We start from the raw sequence: 18,165 nt of genomic DNA on the forward strand, positions 1-18,165 counted from the left end.
TCACCTCATAACTCCAAAACATTCAGTCATAGATCATCCAAACTATACCTTTTTGGAATATTTATGATCAGACAAATAATGTGTTATACTTTTCAATATGATTGGAGCGTTTTTAAATTTTGACCCCTGTATAATTCTTCATTGACCCCTACCTGGCTGCCATATTGAATTTTCAAGTGGCCAGCACTTTTTTCTCAAACACTGATTTATGAAGAACATTCATGACAAATCTGATGGTTTCCATAGTAGAGAAGCTTGAATCTTCGACTGGACTGGGTTGGTTTCCATAGTAGAGAAGCTTGAATCTTCGACTGGACTGGGTTGCTTGACACGACGACGTTTTGCTTCAAATCGCAGAAGCTTCCTCAGCTGAAATTCTTGCTCTGGTCTTCTGACTTCTGTCTTGACTCTTGTAGAGAAGAATAAACAGAAGCCACAAAAGCTGGAGTTTTAAACCTAACCAGACACCTCCTACCGAGAGGCAGACTGCTATAGGCTAGTGACTAAACAATAGCTCTAATTAGCACCTATTGTGCTCTAGTTAGCACCCTCCTAATGACAGAGCAGCTGTCCCTCCTAATGATGGGACGGACACCTCTCCTGATGGCTCCCTTGACGACTCTCCTGATGACGTGAATGACTCATTACCATGAATAAAAGACTGAAACTGCTTTGACCTGAGTACCCCATTGTAAACAGGGGACAAAGCGTGTCTCAGACCCCCTCCCCGGTTAAGGCTGGGTTTCAACTGTTTCACATACAATGCCTCCTTGACCCCTCTCTCAAACCATTTCTTCTCTCTGGCTAAGATTTTAACTTCCTTGTCCTCAAACGTGTGGTTAGTGTCTTTAAGGTGGAGTTGAACTGCAGACTGAGGTCCACTGGCGCCCTCTCTGCGGTGCTGGTATAGCCTTTTGTGTAACGGCTGCTTAGTCTCACCTATGTAGTGTTCGTTACAGTTTTCCTGACATCTGATAGAATACACTACATTGCTCTGTTTGTAAATAGGGATCCTGTCCTTAGGGTGAACTAATTTCTGTCTCAAGGTGTTAACCGGTTTAAAGTAAACTGCGATTTTGTGCTGTCTGAAGATCCTCTGTAGTTTTTCCCCTACTCCTGCTAAATAAGGGAGAGACACTCCTCTTCTTCTTGTCTCCGTCTCCTGTCCATCTGGTCTCTTTGTTCTCTGGGATTTCTGCACTTTGTCCAGGGACCATCGTGGGTACCCACATACTGTGAGGGCTTTCCGGACAAGTTGTTGTTCTTTAGCCCTTCCCTCTGCAGTTGTGGGCACCTGTAGGGCTCTGTGTTGAAGAGTACTGATCACCCCGAGCTTGTGTTCAAGGGGGTGGTTTGAGCCAAAGAGCAGATATTGGTCAGTGTGAGTGGGTTTTCTGTAAACCTCTGTCTGGAGCTGCCTGTTCTCTTCAATCGTAACATGCCAGTCCAAGAAGGCTAAATGGTTGTTTCTGGCATCCTCACGTGTGAACTTGATATTGGCGTCCACCGAGTTGATGTGTTCTGTAAAGTCCTCAACCTCCTGTTGCTTGATTTTAACCCATGTGTCATCGACATGGGTTAAAATGATACTGTTTGATACTGTTGACCATAAAATTTTATTACAGAGATTAGAGCATGCCATAGGTATTAAAGGCACTGCACTGCGGTGGTTTGAATCATATTTATCTAATAGATTACAATTTGTTCATGTAAATGGGGAATCTTCTTCACAGACTAAGGTTAATTATGGAGTTCCACAAGGTTCTGTGCTAGGACCAATTTTATTCACTTTATACATGCTTCCCTTAGGCAGTATTATTAGACGGCATTGCTTAAATTTTCATTGTTACGCAGATGATACCCAGCTTTATCTATCCATGAAGCCAGAGGACACACACCAATTAGCTAAACTGCAGGATTGTCTTACAGACATAAAGACATGGATGACCTCTAATTTCCTGCTTTTAAACTCAGATAAAACTGAAGTTATTGTACTTGGCCCCACAAATCTTAGAAACATGGTGTCTAACCAGATCCTTACTCTGGATGGCATTACCCTGACCTCTAGTAATACTGTGAGAAATCTTGGAGTCATTTTTGATCAGGATATGTCATTCAAAGCGCATATTAAACAAATATGTAAGACTGCTTTTTTGCATTTATGCAATATCTCTAAAATCAGAAAGGTCTTGTCTCAGAGTGATGCTGAAAAACTAATTCATGCATTTATTTCCTCTAGGCTGGACTATTGTAATTCATTATTATCAGGTTGTCCTAAAAGTTCCCTGAAAAGCCTTCAGTTAATTCAAAATGCTGCAGCTAGAGTACTGACGGGGACTAGAAGGAGAGAGCATATTTCACCCATATTAGCCTCTCTTCATTGGCTTCCTGTTAATTCTAGAATAGAATTTAAAATTCTTCTTCTTACTTATAAGGTTTTGAATAATCAGGTCCCATCTTATCTTAGGGACCTCATAGTACCATATCACCCCAATAGAGCACTTCGCTCTCAGACTGCAGGCTTACTTGTAGTTCCTAGGGTTTGTAAGAGTAGAATGGGAGGCAGAGCCTTCAGCTTTCAGGCTCCTCTCCTGTGGAACCAGCTCCCAATTCAGATCAGGGAGACAGACACCCTCTCTACTTTTAAGATTAGGCTTAAAACTTTCCTTTTTGCTAAAGCTTATAGTTAGGGCTGGATCAGGTGACCCTGAACCATCCCTTAGTTATGCTGCTATAGACGTAGACTGCTGGGGGGTTCCCATGATGCACTGTTTCTTTCTCTTTTTGCTCTGTATGCACCACTCTGCATTTAATCATTAGTGATTGATCTCTGCTCCCCTCCACAGCATGTCTTTTTCCTGGTTCTCTCCCTCAGCCCCAACCAGTCCCAGCAGAAGACTGCCCCTCCCTGAGCCTGGTTCTGCTGGAGGTTTCTTCCTGTTAAAAGGGAGTTTTTCCTTCCCACTGTGGCCAAGTGCTTGCTCACAGGGGGTCGTTTTGACTGTTGGGGTTTTTCCGTAATTATTGTATGGCCTTGCCTTACAATATAAAGCACCTTGGGGCAACTGTTTGTTGTGATTTGGCGCTATATAAATAAAATTGATTTGAAAATTGATTTGATTTGACATATCTGAACCAGTGACTGGGAGAGATGCCCGTGAAAGACGTCAAGGCTGTCTTCTCCACTCGCTCCATGTACAGATTGGCCACAATGGGGGATACCGGAGACCCCATCGCACAACCATGGATCTGCCTGTAGTAATTCCCCTTAAACAGGAAATACGTGGTGTTAAGACAGATCTCCAAGAGTTGGCAGATGTGGTCTGGTGTGAGTTTGGTCCTTTCAAGTAGAGACACATCCTCCAGCAGTCTCTGCCTCACAGCTGAGATGGCCTCAGCGGTGGGGATGCAGGTGAACAATGATGTCACATCAAATGACACCATAGTTTCATCTGCCTCCAGCTGCAGGTCCTTGATCTTGTTCACAAAATCTTGTGTGTTCTCCACATGGTGGTCTGAGTTACCGACTAGAGGAGCCAAAATCCACTTGAGGTGCTTGGCCAGATTGTAAGTGATGGAATCTGTGCTACATACAATAGGCCTGAGTGGCACGTCCTGTTTGTGGATTTTGGGCAGTCCATAGATGCACGGAGTGGCATCCCCAGGGTACAGTCTGTAGTATGTCTGCCTGTTGATGAGTCCCTCTTTCTCCAGGTTTTGGAGGTAGCTAATGATTTTCTCCTTATAGCCGCTCGTGGGGTCTCTCTTCAGATGCTTGTATGTACTGGAGTCACTGAGCAATTTGTTGATCTTAGCCTCGTAGTCAGATGTGTTCAGGACCACCGTGCATCTGCCTTTATCCGCTGGCAGGATAAGGATGCTTTGGTTCTTTTGCAGTGCTGACAAAGCTTTCTGTTCTTCTCCTGTGATGTTGGACGGAGGAGGCTTAGCACTGTTCAGCACTGTGACTCTTAGTCGGAGGTCCCCAGCTTCTGACTCTGACAAACTGTTATGTTTAATGGCTGACTCTACTGCAGTGATGTAATCTACTGTCGGTATATGTTTAGGGGTCACTGAGAAATTTAGTCCTTTAGCGAGCACATCCTTTTCTGTCTGTGTAAGAACCCTGTCGGACACAGAGGGAGGGGTCTGGTTAGGTTTAAAACTCCAGCTTTTGTGGCTTCTGTTTATTCTTCTCTACAAGAGTCAAGACAGAAGTCAGACTACCAGAGCAAGAATTTTAGCTGAGGAAGCTTCTGCGATTTGAAGCGAAACGTCCTCACGTCAAGCAACCCAGTCCAGTCGAAGATTCAAGCTTCTCTACTATGGAGACCACCTGGACAACTGAGAGCCTACACAGAAATCTGATGGTTGTATCACCAAGTGAAGGATTGTTTCAGTTATCTGCTGCACTACCTAACACACGTGATCTCAATAATGAGCTCATCCACCTGCCCCAAGAACTGAACTAATTACAATCAGCTGGTTTATTAGGAAGATGGAACAGATGTGCGGCTGGACTTTTACTTTCTGAAGCCGGAGTTTTACACCTCTGGGCTCTACCTAAAAGCCACAGAAAAAAAATGTGCAGAAGTCATAAAAGTGGTAGATGTGATGTTACTGTCTGTGGGTCTATGAAAACAGCAGATGTTCAGAAATAACCTACATGTGTCTGTGAGTCCTGTCAGTTATTTGAGGGATATGATTCGTTTCCTCAAAGCTCTGTCTGATCTCCAAGGCTTCATTTTAATTTGGCTCGTAAATCAGCTGTTTAATCCGTTGGGGTTTTCATTACGGTTTTACTAAACATGATGTAACCGTGCTCTGTGCCACATCGCGTAAAAACACATTCCACCAAATTTGTCTCTGTCTGAACAAGTCCTGAAGAAGAAGCATGTTCCTCTGATGCTGCAGTTTCAAAAGAAACGTGCAAAGAATAACAGTAATCTCGATTACTCCAGAAAACAAATCCGTTGTTTATACGGGCGGCTTCCGGGTACAACTCACAAACGGCAGACGTCACAACGCAAAGCATTATGGGATTTTGCTCTGCTGATGGAATCGGATCGTAATCACGGTGCATGTAAACAGGACAATCTGATCCACCAATCAGACAGAATTCAATCAGATCAACAAGAAAGTTATTGAATTCTGTATGGGACAGTCCTGCATGTGCGCTACAATTTTACAGAAAAATTAAGGTGTAGCATCACAAAATCTTACTTTTTAAACACTTGTCAGGACCACATCATTTTGCACATTCAAATGCTTAAACTATAAACTGTCTGTTAACACAAAAAAATGAGGAAGACTGAGGTTTTTCAAACGTACAAATTTTGGTTTGACAGCACGAGAACCTGATGTTAATTCTTTCTCAGGCTGCAGGGGGCAGTAAAGCGCCAAGATAAATCAAAGCTACCGGACAGAAGAAGAAGAAGCTGTTTTTGTTTGTTCATGGAAAGATGTCGCAAGTTGATGTTCAGGAGGAGCTGCACGTTTTAAATGAGGTGACAAAGCTGAACTACTGAAACTACACCTTTATTCCACAGACGTGACACACGTTAGCGTTTCGTTTAATCCGGTGCAGCGGTGTCGCCATGTTGCCACTCCCTTCTTGTCAGGCTTGATTGACGAAATGACGTCAGTCATTCTTTATGTCGTCGCTCGCTGTTCTGCGCGTGGGTTATTTTATGTTGAGTCAACAGTTAAAGTCGAAACTTTGTCTTATTTTATTTTATTTTTTGACAGAATGTCCTCAGTCATGTTTTCAGTGCAACTTTTCCTGTTGAAGGTTACTACAGCAACCATGCCGAAGAATATATGTAACCCTGAGAGTTAGACCTGGCTCATGGACTGGGTCAGGGTCAGACTTCGCTCATGGACTGGGTCAGGGTCAGACTTCGCTCATGGACTGGGTCAGGGTCAGACTTCGCTCATGGACTGGGTCAGGGTCAGACTTTGTTGGTGTTTCTACATTACATTGATGCATTTCTGCGTCACGTTGGTGCATTTCTTTTTTTTTTTAACTTTATTTTTTGATTGTTTAAACATTTTTGTTACATATATAACAAATAAAAATAAAACAACAAAGGCGAGCAGACCATAAAAAAGGAAAAACAGGGCTGAGCATCAATACTAGACTTTGCAAATATATGTTGATAGCTTGTAAGTCAAGATACAGTACGTCACCCCTTTAGAGATTCAGTGTTTTGATATAGTCAACCCATTTCTCCCAATATCTGTTACATTTATTATCAGCCAGCCTCAATGAGAAAGTCATCCTCTCCATGTCATAAATTTAGTTAATTACTTTAATCCAGTCAGAAAGTGAAGGTGCGTCCTTACACAACCATTTTCTGGTGATAGCTTTCTTTGCTCCAACCAACAGTACTGACAGAAGATATTTTTGTGATTTTGGGCAATTCTGCGGTAACGGAATTACAATCTGACCTAATCTGTAGTCGTTAGATGCAGTATGTCCAGATTTTTCTGCTGTTGTAATTCCGTTATCATAGAATTGCCCTTTTGGCACTCCACAAGAAATGTGTCCTAAATATGCTTCAGTAAACCCATATGACAGAGTTGATCCAATGATGCTTTGGATTGCTGTTATCACCGTTGACCAGTAGGGTGCGATCTTCGCACAGTCCCAAAATATATGAAAATGTCCTGCTTTAATGTGTAACAATGAGCCTTATCAGGGTCATTGCACTGTTTACTCTTAACATAAGGTGTAACAAAAAAACGTATGACAGTCTTCCATGCAAATTCTCTCCAAAGACCAGAGCTGGAAGTAATCGTGACAGTTTTACATATATCAAACCATTCATTCTCTGATATTGTAATATTAGCCTCTTTTTCCCAAGCTTCTATAATGTGCGTACTAGAGATATTCTTAAATACTTGTAAACATTTGTACACTGTTGTTATTTGTTTCTTCAGCGCATTACTTTTACAAGCCTCAAGAAAATATTTCACCAAATCCTCTTCTTCATATTTAATTTTTCTATCAAAATAATGTCTTAGTTGAAAATATCTAAAAAGGTCACGTCTGTTCAAATTATATTTGTCTGAAAACTCCAAAAAACTTTTCAGTATACCTTTTGTTGATATAACCCAATAACCAGTGATACCTTTTTGAGACCACTGTTGAAATCTGTTATCAGTTTTTGCTGGTAAAAATTCAGAATCGTAAACTGGCCAACGTAATATTTTGGCCTTTGATTCAACATTCTTGTTTTTAAGTATTTTATTCCACACATTTATTGGTGATTTTATCCAAGAGGGCAATAAACGAGATTCTGAATGTATTTTCAATAGTGGTTTATCACCAACCATAGATTGTAATGGTATATCAAAGTAAGACTGGTCTATCTCTTTCCATTTAGCCCCACAACTGGGGTCACACCAATTTATCAGTACTCGTAACTGAGCTGCTTTGTAGTAACTTTCCAAACATGGTAGAGCTAATCCACCTTCTTCTTTCCGTAATTGTAAAATCTGAAATCGTATTCTTGGTTTTTTTGTTTCCCCATATAAAATTTGATAACATTTAACTCCTTAAATTGTGTGAAGGTTATTTCAATTGACAATGCTTGAAATAGATAAAGTAACCTTGGTAATAGGTTCATTTTAACTATTTCAATCCTATTGTACATGTTCATTGGTATTAATGCCCATCATTGCAAATCAAATTTAATATTGGCTGTAAGTTTTCTATAATTTTCATCATAAAGTGAAGATATATCCTTTGGTATAAATATTCCAAGATATTTAAAGATATTGCCTTTCCATTTAAAATTTGTTATCTTAGAAATTTCCATGGTTGGCTGATAATTAAAAGCAATAATTTGAGTTTTCTGTAAATTTAGTTTATACCCAGAATATGAGCCAAATTCAAACAAAAGTGTCAGAAGGTTAGGTAAACGGCTGTTGGGTTGGATAATGTCAAAAGGATATCATCTGCATACAAACAGATTTTGTTTGTGGTGTCTCCTATTACAATACCTGAAATATCTTTATGTTCTCTAATAGCCTGAGCCAAAGGTTCAATAAAAAGTGCAAATAGCGCTGAGGGGGCAGCCCTGATGACAGCCCCTTTTCAAATATACAGTGTCAGAAAGGTCCCCATTAATCTTGATTCTGGCAGAGGGTGATTCATATAATGGTTTTAGACAGTTGATTATGTTTGTGTTAAAACCAAATCTGTTGAGTGTTAAATAAAGATATTCCCAACTAACAGAATCAAATGCTTTTTCAGCATCTAGACTAACTGCAACAGATTCTAAGTTTTTCATTTTATGAATAAGGTGAAGAGCACGTCTAATATTGTCATGAGTCTGTCTGTTGCATACAAAACCACTCTGATCAATGTCTGTCAATTCTGGAATCAAAACCTCAAGCCTCTTAGCTAGTATTGTCGCAAATATGCAATAATCAATATTTAGAACGGATATTGGACGATAAGAACCACATTGTGTTTTATCTTTACCAGGTTTATGAATCACAGATATGACTGCTCTTCTCCAGGATGGTGGTACCTGTCCACCCTTTAAAATATAATTAAAACATTTTTTTAGGCAAGGGATTATTTGATGTCTGAAGTGTTTGTACCATTCTGCTGGATAACCATCTTCTCCAGCCATTTTATTTCCTTTTAATTTAGAGATAGCTTTATTAATTTCTTCCTCTGTTATTTGTCTGTTTAACCTGGCATTTTGTTCAGTTCCTATAGATCAGGGGTAGGCAACCTGTTCCAGAAAGAGCCATGAGGGTGCAGGTTTTCTTTGCAGCCACTGACTCCACCAGGTGATTTTACTGATTAATATCACTTTGAGCAGATGGAATCAGTTAATCAGTGAAATTACCTGGTGGAGTCAGTGGCTGCAAAGAAAACCTGCACCTCATGGCTCTTTCTGGAACAGGTTGCCTACCCCTGCTATAGATGGTAAATCAAGTTTGGAAAGAAAACGATTTATAATTTGTGGACTCTGTGAGTGAGGTTGAGTATACAGCTGTTCGTAGTATGCTACAAAAGATTTTTGAATACTCTTCAGTTCATGACATATTTTGTTGTCGATGGGGCTCTTCACCTTATTTACAAATCTATCCGTCTGCTGCTTATGTTTTCTCCATGCAAGACGTTTCTTCAATTTTGGGCCGTTTTCATAATAATTTTGCTTCATAAATTTATATTTTTTCTCCATTTGATCCTCATATAGTCTATTCAAACTATGTTTTGTTTCATCAATCTTTTTTAGAGTAACACTGTCTTTATTTTTTATGTATTCCATTTCTAATTCTTTTAATTTGTCAAGCATGTTTTTAATACTGCTTTCTTTTTCTTTTTTCTTTAGTGAGGACCACATAATTAGTTTGCCCCTCAGCACTGCCTTTGAGGCATCCCACACAATACTAGGAGAGGTCTCCTCATTATTGTTATGGTCCACATTTATTTATTTTATTTATTTATTAGTTTATTTGACAGGGACAATGTACATTAATGAACATTTCTGTAAATGCACCAGAATTAGCCTTAGCAGCTATTTTTCATCTGCAGTCCCTGGACAGGTGGTAGCAATCACCCTAAAAATAAGTGTTAGTTAAAATACATACATAAAACACTTCACATTATTATACAATTTAGTAAACATTAAAAACATGCAGGTTAAATATATTTTCTAAGAATATTCAGGAGATTTGGTGTTGACATGTTTGATGGTCAACGAGCCACTTCCTCAGATTAACCTTAAATGTGTTAAAAGTGGTCATTTCTCTAATGACCACAGGTACTGTGTTTCACTCTTGTGCTGCCCTCACAGAGAAAGAAGCCTGACCAAAGCACTTCTCCTCAGTGGGACCACACAGTCTCCTCTAGTGGCTCCCCTGGTGTTACAAACAGCAGCAACCTTACATTCACAAACGGTTCCAGAGGGGAGAGGGACAGACCATTTATAACTTTAACAAGAGACAGAAATTTACATATTCATCATATTTTGCCAGTTTAAAAGTTTATATTTTTGTAAAATAGCACAGTGGTGGTAGCGCTGAGGCTTCCTATCCATACTTTGATAGTTTGTTTATAAAGGTGTCTCTAGGGGCTGAGTGCTGTTGCAATTTGCATTGGACCATGTAGTCAGGCAGTATTTAATATGTGATCAAATCATTGCATGCGTAAAAACTTTAGCTGCTTGTACAGATAGTTGAGGCCGGAGGTAACGAAAATTAGAGAGGCTAAATTGAACTTTGTGACACACTTTTTTAACCTGGTGTTTAAATGTGAATGTGGCATCAAGCCAGACCCCTAAATATTTATATTCAGACACCACTTTGATCCTTTCCCCTGCCACATAGACATTTGGTTCAGTGACTAGACTTTTTAGATCGTGTAAAAACATTGCAACAGTTTTTGATACATTAAGTTGTAAACAATTTTCCTCAGCCATGTTGCACATCAGCCATAGACTGTGTTAATTTGTCACGACCTGCTGTAACATTAATTTCCATGTACATAAAGAACAGAATCGCAGCATACTTTGAGTGAACAAAATTGGCAGACCAACGGGAGATTATTTATATATAATGAAAATAATAGTGGACCCTAAAATTGAGCCCTGGGGCACTCCTGTATTAAGACAGAGAGAAGGTGAGTGATAATTACCAATTCTTACAGATTGTGACCTATTGACAGATACGACTCAACCCATTTTAACGCCCCAGGAGAAAATTAAATCATTGCAGTTCATCAATAAAATATCATGGTTCACTGTTGTGTGGGCCGCCAGAAGAGGAGGTACTGCTGGCCCACCACCAGAGGGCGCCCTGCCTGAAGTGCGGGCTTCAGGCACGAGAGGGCGCTGCCGCCACGGACACAGCCGGGAGTGGCAGCTGTTACTCATTACTTCCTGACAGCTGTCACTCATTCTTCATCATCTCACTCCATAAAACCCAGACGTCATCTCCACCTCATCGCCGAGATATCATACTTCATTGGAGGTAATATCATCAGCCATTTGTGTTTATCTTAGCTGTATATTGTGGAGTGTTTGCAGGAGTAACCGGTCCCTCTTCCTGTGGAGGCTGAGTGAGTGCAGGACGGCACTCTTTTCCTCTGAGGGATTACTGTAAATACATCAGCATTCTGAGTGAGAGGTGGAGGTGGGCATTCCCACCGTTGTTGTTACTGGGTGTACACACACCCACACTTGACTGTCTTTGTTCCTCGCCAGCAGTACCGAGATCCGACAGTCGGGGACGGTGATCACCTGGGAATTCGGGACTTGGCGGCTCCAGTATTCACCAGGTTCTGTGGCGGCGGAAATCGTGTGGTTCCGGCTCTTCTCAGGACAGACGTCTTCTATCCTCGAGCCTGCCCACACGTCACCTTTGTGGATTGACTGTAATCATATTCTGAGATTGTCTGTATATTTGTTGTGCACATTTCACAACATTAAATTGTTACTTTTTGGCTCATCTATTGGACGTTCATTTGCGCCCCCTGTTGTGGGTCCGTGTCACTACACTTTCACAACAGGATATCTCGGCCAGCGTCATGGACTCCGAGGGGCGTCACCCGGCTGTTGAACGACCAATGGGAGAGCAGGGAGCGCAGGCGTCTGCAGGAGGCGTGATTGGTGAGCTACAGCACATTCTCACCGCCTTTACGGCTCGTTGGATCAAATGACCGAGCAAAACATCCTCCTGAACCGCAGGGTGAGGCTCTTCTCCGCGCAGATGGCGGCGAGCGCATCAGGGGCGCTGCTGCAGCTCCTCCTCTGCCGACCCTGTGCAGGATATGAACGTTCCAGTGGTGGTTCAACAACCCCTCCCACCATCCCTGAAGCATACAAGCACTCCTGAGCCGTACGGAGGTTGTGTGGAGACGCAGTGCGCGGACTTCTCATGCAGTGTTCGCTCGTCTTCGGCACAACGTCCCGTCATGTACGCGTAAGATGCTAGGTAAATAGCTTATGTGATGGCTCTGCTTCGGGGTAATGCACGCGCCTGGGCTACGGCGCTCTGGGAAACAGAACTCACGGTTGTTATCAGCATCACTGGGTTTGTGGGGAGTTCAGAACAGTGTTTGATAACCCTAACAGAGGAGAGACCACTTCAACAATGCTGCTGTCAATGCGACAGGGGCGCCGATGTGCAGCCGAATTTGCAGTCGACTTCCGCATCACGGCTGCGAGGTCCGGCTGGAATGACGTTGCGCTCCGCGCCGCCTTCATAAACGGAGTGTCGTTAGTCCTGAAGGAGCATTTGGTTGCTAAGGAGGAACCGCGGGATTTAGATGGGCTTATTGATCTCGTTATACGGTTAGACAATCGGTTGGAGGAACGCCGTCGGGAGCGAGGCGAAGGACGTGGCCAGATACGCCCGCCCCTCTCCCTTCCGGTTTCGAAAAGGGGCCGCCCTCCCCACGTTCCACAGCCAGCAGAATCTTTGGGGCAACAGCTCCCCCTACTGACGTTGTTAGGGAAACGCACAGGGCCAAATGAGCAGCTGATCCGCGGGGAGTGTTTTCTCTGCAGCTCAAAAGAGCACACACAGAGAAACTGCCCAAACGGCCACAACAACAACCGCCCTCAGAGACTGGGCTAAGGGGGGGTACAAAACATTCATGTGAAACACACACAGATTGCCACACGACTCCAGTTACAATCCTGAGCGGGGATTTAACCCTTCAAGCCCCAGCACTGGTGGACACGGGGTCAGAAGGGAATTTGCTAGACAGCAGATGGGCAAGGGAGGTAGGGCTCCCTCTGGTGGCGCTTCCTTCGCCATTGCAGGTTCGGGCACTAGGATGGCACCTCCTCCCTTTACTCACACACAAGACACAACCAGTAACTCTGGTGGGTCTGGAAAACCATCGGGAGGAGATTGAGTTTTTTGTAACTCCTTCTACCTCCCGCGTGATTTTGGGCTTCCCATGGATGTTGAAGCACAATCCCCGGATTGATTGGCCGTCTGGGGTGGTGGTTCAGTGGAGCAAAACCTGCCATCGGGTGTGTTTAGGATCCTCGGTTCCTCCCGGTTTACAGGCTAAGGAGGAGGTTAAAGTCTCTCCCAATCTGACGGCAGTGCCGGTTGAGTACCACGATCTTGCTGACGTCTTCAGCAAGGATCTGGCACTCACCCTTCCCCTGCACCGTCCGTACGATTGTGCCATTGATTTGGTTCCAGGCGCTGAGTTCCCGTCCAGCAGGCTGTACAACCTCTCACGACCTGAGCGCGAATCAATGGAGACCTACATCCAGGACTCATTAGCTGCCAGGCTAATCCGGAACTCCACCTCCCCGATGGGGGCAGGTTTCTTTTTTGTGGGCAAGAAAGATGGCGGACTCCGTCCATGCATTGATTACAGGGGGCTGAATGAGATTACGGTTCGCAATCGATACCCGTTGCCATTGTTGGATTCCGTGTTCACCCCCCTGCATGGAGCCAAAATCTTTACTAAGCTGGATCTTAGAAATGCGTATCACCTGGTTCGGATCCGGAAGGGAGACGAATGGAAGACGGCATTTAACACCCCGTTAGGTCACTTTGAGTACCTGGTCATGCCGTTCGGCCTCACCAACGCCCCCGCGACGTTCCAAGCCTTGGTTAACGACGTCTTGCGGGACTTCCTGCACCGATTCGTCTTCGTATATCTGGACGATATTCTCATCTTTTCTCCGGATCCTGAGACCCATGTCCAGCATGTACGTCAGGTCCTGCAGCGGTTGTTAGAGAACCGACTGTTTGTGAAGGGCGAGAAGTGCGAGTTTCACCGCACGTCTTTGTCCTTCCTGGGGTTTATCATCTCCTCTAACTCCGTCGCCCCTGATCCGGCCAAGGTTGCAGCGGTGAGAGATTGGCCCCAACCAACAAGCCGTAGGAAGCTACAACAGTTCCTCGGCTTCGCTAATTTCTATAGGAGGTTCATTAAGGGCTACAGTCAGGTAGTTAGCCCCCTGACAGCCCTGACCTCCCCAAAAGTCCCCTTCACCTGGTCGGATCGGTGCGAAGCCGCGTTCAAGGAGTTGAAACGACGGTTCTCTACTGCGCCAGTTTTGGTGCAGCCCGACCCTAGCCGCCAGTTCATGGTTGAAGTGGACGCCTCTAACTCAGGGATAGGAGCCGTGCTGTCCCAGAGCGGAGAGACCGATAAGGTTCTTCACCCGTGTGCCTACTTTTCACGCAGGTTGACCCCGGCTGAACGGAACTATGACGTCGGCAATCGAGAACTCCTTGCGGCGAAAGAGGCTCTTGAGGAGTGGAGACACCTGTTGGAGGGAGCCTCTGTGCCGTTCACGGTTTTCACTGACCATCGGGACCTGGAGTATATCAGGACCGCCAAGCAGCTGAACCCCAGGCAAGCCCGCTGGTCACTGTTCTTCGGGCGTTTTGACTTCCGGATCACCTATCGCCCCAGGACCAAGAACCAGAGGTCGGATGCATTGTCCCGGGTACACGAAGAGGAGGTCAAAACTGCACTGTCGGATCCACCGGAGCCCATCCTGCCAGAGTCCACTATCGTGGCCACCCTCACCTGGGACGTGGAGAAGATCGTCTGGGAGGCCCTGGCACGGAGCCCGGACCCAGGTACAGGTCCGAAGAACCGTTTATACGTCCCACCAGAGGCCAGAGCTGCTGTCTTGGACTTCTGTCACGGTTCCAAGCTCTCCTGTCATCCAGGGGTGCGAAGGACCGTGGCAGTTGTCCGGCAGCGCTTCTGGTGGGCGTCTATGGAGGCTGACGTCCGGGAGTATATCCAGGCCTGCACCACCTGTGCCAGGGGCAAGGCAGACCATAAAAGGTCCCAAGGACTTCTCCAGCCGTTACCGGTGCCTCATCGCCCCTGGTCCCACATCAGCCTGGATTTCGTCACGGCCTCCCGCTGTCCCAGGCAAACACCACCATCTTCACGATAGTGGACCGATTCTCCAAGGCGGCCCACTTCGTGGCCCTCCCGAAGCTCCCAACAGCCCAGGAGACAGCAGACCTCCTGGTCCACCACGTCGTCCGTCTGCATGGGATACCCACCGACATCGTCTCTGACCGTGGTCCCCAGTTCTCCTCACACGTCTGGAGGAGCTTCTGCAGGGAACTGGGGGCCACCGTGAGCCTCTCGTCCGGGTACCATCCACAGACGAACGGACAAGCAGAGCGGGCCAACCAGGAACTGGAACAGACCCTCCGCTGCGTAACATCCGTGCACCCGACGGCCTGGAGTAACCATCTGGCCTGGATCGAGTATGCGCATAACAGCCAGGTGTCTTCTGCCACCGGCCTCTCCCCATTTGAGGTGTGTTTGGGGTACCAGCCCCCATTATTTCCCGTGGTGGAGGGAGAGGTCGGTGTGCCCTCGGTCCGGGCCCATCTTCGGAGGTGCCGTCGGGTGTGGCGCACCGCCTGTTCTGCCTTGTTGAAAGCCCGGACGAGGGCCAAGACCCATGCAGACCGCCGGCGGTCCCCGGCCCCTGCATACCAGCCCGGGCAGGAGGTGTGGTTGTCAACGAAGGACATCCCCCCTGCAAGTACAGTCTCTAAATTGATGGACAGGTTCATCGGCCCCTTTCGTATCCTCAAAGTCCTCAGCCCTGCCGCAGTGAAGCTCCAGCTCCCAGCTTCACTGCGGATCCACCCGGTCTTCCATGTTTCCAGGATCAAACCTCACCACACCTCACCCCTCTGTGCTCCCGGTCCGGCGCCGCCTCCTGCCCGGATCATTGACGGGGAGCCGGCTTGGACAGTGCGCCGGCTCCTGGATGTCCGTCGAATGGGCCGGGGGTTCCAGTATCTGGTGGACTGGGAAGGGTATGGACCCGAAGAACGCTCCTGGGTGAAGAGGAGCTTCATCCTGGATCCGGCCCTCCTGGCCGACTTCTACCGCTGACACCCCGACAAACCTGGTCGGGCGCCAGGAGGCGCCCGTTGAGGGGGGGGGTCCTGTTGTGTGGGCCGCCAGAAGAGGAGGTACTGCTGGCCCACCACCAGAGGGCGCCCTGCCTGAAGTGCGGGCTTCAGGCACGAGAGGGCGCTGCCGCCACGGACACAGCCGGGAGTGACAGCTGTTACTCATTACTTCCTGACAGCTGTCACTCATTCTTCATCATCTCACTCCATAAAACCCAGGCGTCATCTCCACCTCATCGCCGAGATATCATACTTCATTGGAGGTAATATCATCAGCCATTTGTGTTTATCTTAAGCTGTATATTGTGAGTGTTTGCAGGAGTACCGGTCCCTCTTCCTGTGGAGGCTGAGTGAGTGCAGGACGGCACTCTTTTCCTCTGAGGGATTACTGTAAATACATCAGCATTCTGAGTGAGAGGTGGAGGTGGCATTCCCACCGTTGTTGTTACTGGGTGTACACACACCCACACTTGACTGTCTTTGTTCTCGCCAGCAGTACCAGATCCGACAGTCGGGGACGGTGATCACCTGGGAATTCGGGACTTGGTGGCTCCAGTATTCACCAGGTTCTGTGGCGGCGGAAATCGTGTGGTTCCGGCTCTTCTCAGGACAGACGTCTTCTATCCTTGAGCCTGCCCACACGTCACCTTTGTGGATTGACTGTAATTATATTCTGAGGTTGTCTGTATATTCGTTGTGCACATTTCACAACATTAAATTGTTACTTTTGGCTCATCTATTGGCCGTTCATTTGCGCCCTCTGTTGTGGGTCCGTGTCACTACACTTTCACAACAGTTCACGGTGTCAAAGGCCTTTTTGAAATCAAGAAATATAGCTCCAACAACCCCACCTTTATCAAGTAATGATTTTATGTTTTCGGTGAGAAAGCAAATTGCCGTTTCTGTGGAATGTCTAGCTCTAAAGCCATACTGCATCGGATGAAGGTTGAATGATGAGGTGTTGAGTCATTTGTTCAGCTACAATTTTCTCCAAGACCTTTAACACCGTAGACAAAATATTAATTGGACGATAATTTTGAACTGAAAACTTATCACATAATCCTTAAACTCTCTTTCCACAAAGTCATGAAATTTTTCATCCTTAAGAAGGCTTGTATTAAGCCTCCATAGAGTTTCTTTTTTATCATTATTTAAATGGAGCATCAAACAAACATCTGCGTGATCAGATACGTCTCTAACCCCTATAGTACAATTTATAATTCTGTGTCTGTCTGACATTAACGTAAAAAAAAAAAAATCTAATCTTGAATGTACTTGATGGGAATGTGAATAGAATGTATAGCTTTTTCCAGATGGATGGAGGTTTCTCAATACATCTATTAACCCTAATTCGTTAAGCATTTTCTTGGTAAAATTTGCTTCTGATTGAGACTTTTTAATTTTACTGGAAGAATCATTATAGGGGTTCAATCAATCAATCAATCAATTTTTTAAATAGCGCCAAATCACAACAAACAGTTGCCCCAAGGCGCTTTATATTGTAAGGCAAGGCCATACAATAATTATGTAAAACCCCAACGGTCAAAACGACCCCCTGTGAGCAAGCACTTGGCTATATGTGCAGGTGACAAATGTTCCAGTCACCTGCACATATACCCCAGATGTTTCTGTGGCAATAAGGTCAAACATTTTCTTAATAATACTCTTGTCTTTACCTGGTGGTCTATATACATTTAACAATGTTACTTCTTTGTTGTCTATGTGACCTTTAACTAATATGTAACGTCCATCTTTATCACTTATTTATGAAGTGCACTGAAAATTTACTCTGTTTGGTATTAGAATAGCAACTCCTCTTGAATGACCCTCATTAACTGAGGAGTAGTATATGTTATTGAAACCCATTTTACGTATTTTTTCATGTGTCTCTTGCCAAAATATGATATTGTATTTTCCCCTTTTCATTTTGCAATCACTTTGCTTCTTTTAATAGGATCATGTGTTGTATGGCTGGGGGGCCTGGCTGCCTTTTTGTTTCTGTCTTTTGTTTTTCCTTCCAGGTGGCTTGCATTTGGGACTGAGTGGCTGTGTAGCTGAGTTTATCAGGACCTCACCCTGATCACCTGCGGCTCGTCAGGACTCACAGCTGTGGTGCATCTACATGGATTGGAACATGGTGGCATTTAAGTCTGGAGTACACAGTGTGTATTTGCCAGAGACTCGACCTTGTGACCAGACGGGTGAGATCGTGTCTCGAGAGCCATCTCATCATCAGTGGATGCAGAGAACGTCCAGGTTTGATGC

General features: G+C 45.1%; 1 protein-coding gene across 2 annotated transcripts in view; it reads left to right on the forward strand.

Annotated features, from left to right (window-relative positions):
- Positions 1 to 5,408: 5,408 nt before the first annotated feature.
- The window catches only part of si:dkey-181m9.8 (E3 ubiquitin-protein ligase RNF31), a 156,095-nt gene continuing 143,338 nt past the window's right edge, over positions 5,409 to 18,165 (forward strand). For both annotated transcript variants that reach the window (XM_034183161.1, XM_034183162.1), the window contains exon 1: positions 5,409 to 5,507. In XM_034183161.1, coding sequence (XP_034039052.1) covers positions 5,463 to 5,507 — 45 coding nt within the window. In that variant the 5' untranslated portion in view covers positions 5,409 to 5,462. The remainder of the gene's footprint in view (positions 5,508 to 18,165) is intronic.

Source organism: Thalassophryne amazonica, chromosome 12 (genome assembly GCF_902500255.1).
Source record: "Thalassophryne amazonica chromosome 12, fThaAma1.1, whole genome shotgun sequence".
Lineage (NCBI taxonomy): Eukaryota > Metazoa > Chordata > Actinopteri > Batrachoidiformes > Batrachoididae > Thalassophryne > Thalassophryne amazonica.